The sequence below is a fragment of the Adiantum capillus-veneris genome, chromosome 26 (genome assembly GCF_014529385.1).
Source record: "Adiantum capillus-veneris isolate H3 chromosome 26, ASM1452938v2, whole genome shotgun sequence".
Classification (NCBI taxonomy): Eukaryota; Viridiplantae; Streptophyta; class Polypodiopsida; order Polypodiales; family Pteridaceae; genus Adiantum; species Adiantum capillus-veneris.
In genome coordinates this window covers 121541831-121548128 of record NC_140956.1, presented here as the reverse complement: position 1 = coordinate 121548128, position 6298 = coordinate 121541831, and the positions used below count along the sequence as shown (strand labels likewise).

General features: G+C 43.4%; 1 protein-coding gene across 1 annotated transcript; it reads right to left on the bottom strand.

Annotated features, from left to right (window-relative positions):
• Positions 1–1980: 1980 nt before the first annotated feature.
• LOC147424103 (pentatricopeptide repeat-containing protein At3g03580-like) lies at positions 1981–5396 on the bottom strand. Its single transcript, XM_086501649.1, has one exon. It carries the CDS (start codon positions 5136–5138, stop codon positions 2757–2759), a length of 2382 nt encoding a protein of 793 aa, XP_086357775.1. The 5' UTR covers positions 5139–5396; the 3' UTR covers positions 1981–2756.
• Positions 5397–6298: the final 902 nt, after the last annotated feature.

The following is a 6298-nucleotide window of genomic DNA, read 5'->3' as shown; positions in this document are numbered from 1 at the left end:
CAGCAAAAAACGAGCTGCAACACTTCTTGTTCTTGCTCTTTCTCTGCAAAATTCAGCAATGGCTTGCTGCATAAGCTCTATACAAGCTGAATATACAAGTCTAAGTTGAGATCTGACGTCGTCTCGAGCCGTATCCCCACCGCCACTGAGCTCAAGCCGCCATAGCCCAGCTCCGTCGCTTTCGTCTCGTCGAGAAGCCGTCGCGAGTGCCGTTCGTCGCCGTAGCTCTGATACCACTTGTGAGTGCGCGTGTGTACGGATGCGTACGTGCATATGCGGTGCGGTGCGTGTGGGGAAGGAGAGGAGCACAAGACAGTGTGGGTGGAGCAACCTCATGAAGTAACTCAAGTGAGTGAGGTGCTCCTTATTCTTCTCTATAGAAAGAATAAGGAAGTGTGTATACACAGTGGGCGGCTGGACACTGAACGTGCGGGTCGGGCAAAAGGCAGAGCGCCTTTACTCCAACACTGAGGAGCACCCACTCTAGAGACCACGACACCTCTTCCTCGCTACACCTACCTCTTATTGTTAGTAAAGAGCTTGTCATTATGCTACTTTTGTTCTAGAGGAGAGACATCGTGTAAGCCACCTTGTCAAGAGTCTCTTGTTATTTTCATCTTATCATTGTTTCCATTCCATATACTTCAAAGCTTCTTATTGATGAAAAACAAATATGTATGATTTCAAAAGTGTGAATGCAATGTACAATATAGAGAAGGGCTCTAGCCTGATATGAAGGTGTTTGCTTAAACATGTTTGAATTGTAAATAATGTCACTTTTGCGAGAATGAACAAAATCATTGTAAATGGTTACTCTTCACACTTCAAGAAATTTGCAAGATACATTGAGAAATATATGGTGCATAGGCTCCCAAGGTGCCGTAAAAAACTGTGGAGAGTTCACACATTGTCGTTCTATATATTATAAAAAACTGAAGTGGTGCTATGTCCATAGTCAAGTGCTTAGTCCACCCTAAATACATAGTCATGGGAATCAAGAGAGAGATAACAAACTTGGAATTTGGGTCCATTTTTGTTGCATACTTGGGTGTTTCTCAAGAAAGTTATTGGTCTATGTTTTATTGTGTAAGTTAAATCAATTCAAACGAAAAAAATGTGTAAATCCCTCCCATCGACTTTCTACAATTGCATGGGAAGCAAGCAAAAAAGTCCAAAAGATGCATAAAAGAAAGATCATAAATATGGGTTGGATGCAAGACATAAAGGAGTGGTTTGGTAGATGGGATGCATCACACTTGCTACATGATACCTCAATACACTCCCAAGTTAAATTACGACGCGAATGTATTACGGCTTGGGAGGAATGCGGTGGGTCGCACTTTATACATTACACCACCCATATTGCCACCAATTACAAAACCGTGTTCTTCGCCGAAAGAGGAAACCGTACTCACCCTTATATGCTTGAGATGTAAGGGTGAGTACGGTGCTACACATTGTTGCTGCCATTTGATTTAGTTCGCACTCCCTTCGATTTGAGACAGGAGTCCCATCGACTATGCACATTATATTCATTTCAAGTTCGAGGTCTTGAGTACCACACACTACTAGAGAGCTTAGCTTTTGCTCACCTCCAAACTTGCTTACCTCACATTTTCAACCATGACCTAGACCTACATACTTTCCTCTCCAAGCCATAGTGTTGGCTCTCCATTGCAATTCTCATCACCATGATCCTTGAGCATCGAGAATCACTTATTAGTCCCACAAATAGTGCATCAGATGTATCTTTACGTGGTTAGCCTAAATCTTTTTTTTTTTTTAAATGTGGCTCCACAAAGCTCCACGTGTCATAATGAGGCCATCGATTAAAAAAAGACACATATGTAACTATTGGATATATTAGTTTTGTATCTTTGTTGTGATTTAACCTTTGGAGCGTACACCTCTTTGTCGTATTGAGTTGTAGCACAATGCACACTGATAACAAAGTGACTAAACTATTGTGCCAACGCCAAATTACCAGAGAGAAACAGGTTTGTCATCTTATTCTTGAATACCATGACTATGTAGTAGGAAATAGACCATGGGGCAAGGCACTGCTTTTGTTTTTTACAAATTTTGGAGAGACATTGTGCCGACTCTCCACCATATTTTTGTATGGCACTCACGTAAATTGTGCGCCATTTACTTTTTTTATATTTTTCAATAAGTTTCTTAGTACGAAAAGTTTAACTGGTGTTTTGCTAGGCAACCTTGGAAGAAGAAGTCTCAAGGCCAGCCAGGCAACCCGTTTACTTGCATTTTGGGCAATTATGAATCATTCATCATACTCAACCATTAACAATCAAGCTCAAGAGTGTCAACAAGAAGTGTAAACCAACTGCATTTTGGTGATACAGATTACAGATTTCTGCCTATTAATCGAGCCTTGGCACCGTCTTTCGCAATCATTTAGATGGGACCATTGCTTTTGCATCGCATTGCTGCAGTACCACAAAAGCAAAACTCCTCTATAGCTGCTCGGAAATTGCACACAAAAGTTCACATCTGCAACACCCTCCAGCAGCATCATTCAACTGTAAGGTAAATGTGTACAAGTACAAAGGTTAGCTTGTCCGGAGAATTTCTTTACTTTGTCAGACTGGGGATGGCTACCTTTCCCATAAGCTTGTACACCATAGACCTAGTGCTTCCAAAAGTGTCAAGAAGTGATTCCACCAGAACGCAGACTTCCACCATAAACCTCGTGCTTCCAAAAATGGCGACAATTGATTTTGAATGTTCTCTTTTACTCATTCAGATATTTCCAAACTATCCCACTTGTGGAATGCGACCGACATGGTATTCCAGATCGCTGGGTCAGGCATGACAGGCAATTTCTCCAACATAATAGCAGCTTCTTCTATCCGTCCAGAACGAACAAGAAGATCAACCAAGCAGTTGTGGTGAAAAACAGATGCAGTAAGACCATACCCTCTATGCATAAGCTTAAAATATCGTATTGCTCGATCCCCGAGGCCAAGGTGACTGCATGCAGTAAGAACGCTAACAAACGTTACTTCACAAGGTTTCATCCCTGCCTCCAGCATTCGCTTGACATTATGCAGCACAGCATCTATTTCTCCATGGCGAGCATACCCTGTGATCAATGCATTCCATGTCACAGAATTCCTTAAGCTCGTAGCATCAAATAGTGTTTGAATGTCAGCCAAGCTCCCACAACCACTATACATTTCTATGAGGGCATTCATAAGGATCAGTCCCACATCCGCTGGAAATCCACAAAAACCAGAGAGTTGAGTGTGTAGTCTCTTCCCAGATTCGAGTGCAATGTTATTGCCACATAATGTGAGTGCGTTCACATAAGTTATGTAGTTGGGTAAGAAACCTTGCTCTTGCATCCGTGCATACGGTTCCTGTGCCTTGTCATGCTCTCCTTGCTCAGCAAAGCCTAGAATCACCGAGTTCCAAGACACTTCATCTGGGAAAGCACCTTCCAAATGCATGCTGCCAAGACATCCGTATGCTTGTACACCGTGTCCCTGTCTCGCATACCCTGCAATAAGCGAGTTCCATGAAACAACATTTCGAAACGGTAATGTGTTGAACACCTCCTGCGCTTCAGCAAGCGCCGCACATTTCGAGAACATATCAACCAAGGCATTACCAACCATAGGTTGTAAATCATAACCACAACGTACAATTTTCGAGTGAAGCGAGTATCCCTTCTCTAGGCCCCCCATGCTTCCACAGGCTTTCAAGCTGCAAAGGACGGTTACTACACCTCCATGCACTCGTTTGGAAATCATAATTTCTGCAAGTTTGAGTGCCTCCATACTAAATTCAAGTTCCACAAGACATGTCAATAACGCATTCCACGAGACATCGTTTTGAGTGTCTAGCCTGTTGAAAACTTCTTGAGCTTCTGTTGGTGCACCACACTTACCATACATGTAAACTAAAGAGTTCCCAACAAATGACACCATCTCATAACCCCTCTTTAGCACCTCTGAATGTAGCTCTTGCCCCTTCTCTAGGAACCTTATGATACTGCAAGCTTTCAAGCAGCAAACAAATGTGCTAGGGCTTGGACTAATACTTTCCTCGAACAGTTGCTCATAACTTCCTAGTGCTTCCTCGACAAGCTCGTGCTCGACATAGCCTGCAATAAGTGCATTCCAGGCGACAGAACCTTCCATCGGAAGTGCTCTCAGCACATCCTTCGCATCTGCAAGTAAGCCGCATTTCGCATAACTGTAGACCAAGCTGCTGCCTACAAATTGGCTTCCCTCATATCCAGCTTTTATGATGTCCGAATGCAAACCATGAGCTACTTGAACACTGCCACATGCTTTCAAAACACAGACGAATGTAAAGGCATCAGGACTCATGCCCTCCAATCTCATCTCTTCCAAGCACTTGAGTGCTTCTTCACCTAGGCCGTGTTCACCATAGCCCCCAATCAAGGCTGTCCATGCGACTGCATCCCGAGAAGAAAGCTCATTGAACACGTCTTGAGCTTCTGAAATCTGGCCACACTTCCCATACATGTCCACGAGCACACTACCCACAAAAACATCTCTTTCAAGGCCCTCTTTGGCTACCTCTACATGCACATAAAGCCCTGTTTCTACACATTGCAATCTTGTACAAGCTTGGACTAGGGCCACAAGCATGCCTTTGTTGGACTCTACCCCTCTCTCTTCCATCTCTTGCAGCAAATCGAGTGCATCTTCTAAGTCACCATAATGGGCATGCCCTTTTATGAGGGAGCTCCAGCAATATTCATTAGAAAGAAAGAATTTATCAAAGACCTGCTGAGCGTCTTGCAATCCTCCACACTCTGCAAACATCAAAATGACATGATTTGCAAGAGTTTCAAGCCCATTCATACAGAGATGGGTATGCGTATGTCGCGCGCAGGCTAAATCTTTTGCTTCCCCGCAATCATACAGAATGCTTAAAAACCATTCCATGGAGGGCAATGGTGTTATCGGTTCCCTTGCATGGAGCAATTCTGTGGGGAACTCCGTCTGCAAGCCAGGATTTTCTGTCATGAATTGGGGTGCATGATCCCTAAAGGAGAAGTATGTGTCAGAACACTTAGGTGATTCCTCCACCAAGGTACTAGCTGCACCAATTTGGCATGCGTAGGGGCTATACAAGGTGGTCATTTTGACAATCGTTAGCCTGTATTTGCGCAACCATCAGCAGGACGAAATCCTATAACCTTTACTCCGCTCAATAATGAGACTAGCTCTATCCTGGCTCCCTTTGCAGCAACCTCTCTCCCTCGGCCATCACCGCGCTCACCGAACGTCCGGGCCTGTCCCGCATTGCTGGGGAAAAAAAGCTGAAGCTTCACGATGGCCTGCACTTGAGACATATGGGAGAGAGCTAGAAAGAGAAGATGGTTGATTGATATTGTTGGCCCGTTGGCCCGTTGTGAAAAGTTGCTCGGGAAAATCTTGAAGCTCGCCGCTGAGGAAAATTACAAAATACCCCTCTAATATGTGGAAATTCCCAAAATACCCCTCAAATTTCAAAAATTCCCAAATGTTTTCTCATAAATTGCCTTCCAAAATTCCCAAAATATCCCCGGTTGTGAGATTAAATTTCTCCAAGGACAAAAGCAAATCTAGCTTTTTACAAGAAGATTGATTGTGTATCAATACAAGATGCTAAAACTAGAATAGAGTTGGTTATCTAGGCTTTGGAGATGAATTGCTTCACTATTTTTAGACACAATTGCTGTTTTTGCGAGGTAAGGTAATTTGTGACAAATTATGTGCTAAGCACTCAAAAAAGGATCTAGATTCTCGTAAAGGAATAAAGATTAGAAAATCTTGAACAATCCAACCAGAATAGATACAAGGATATGTTGGGAATTTTTACAAATTAGAGGGGTTTTGTGGTAATTCTCTCTTGAATTAAATTAGGCCTACATTCAGTACATACGATCGTTATAAAATGTTGAGTATGTTCATTGGAGTAGGTCTGGACCATTTCTTACCAAGTAGTAGTAGTATGGTCCACGATTTAGGAAAAATCGAATTATTTAGAATATCTTGGGATGCCTTGGGATTCAAAAGGAAAAGGCAAGATTGGTGTGCGAGGAGGTGAAGAGCAATAAGAGAAAGTGGGCGATGTGCCAGCCACATGGTGCACAAGGAAGGGGGGGGGGGGGGGGGGGGGGGGGGGGGGGGGGTTTGACACATGCACCACGTAAGTGTTTGCACATGCAACAGAGAGAGGGGGCATGTGTGCAATTTTCTTTTATTTGTTTGTCAATGTGCTTGGAGCAGCAACGTGGGGAAATGCCCAAGTGGCTTAG

Coding starts and splice junctions, on each gene's coding strand:
- LOC147424103 (XM_086501649.1), bottom strand. CDS start 5,138: ATGACCACCTTGTATAGCCCCTACGCATGCCAAATTGGTGCAGCTAGT.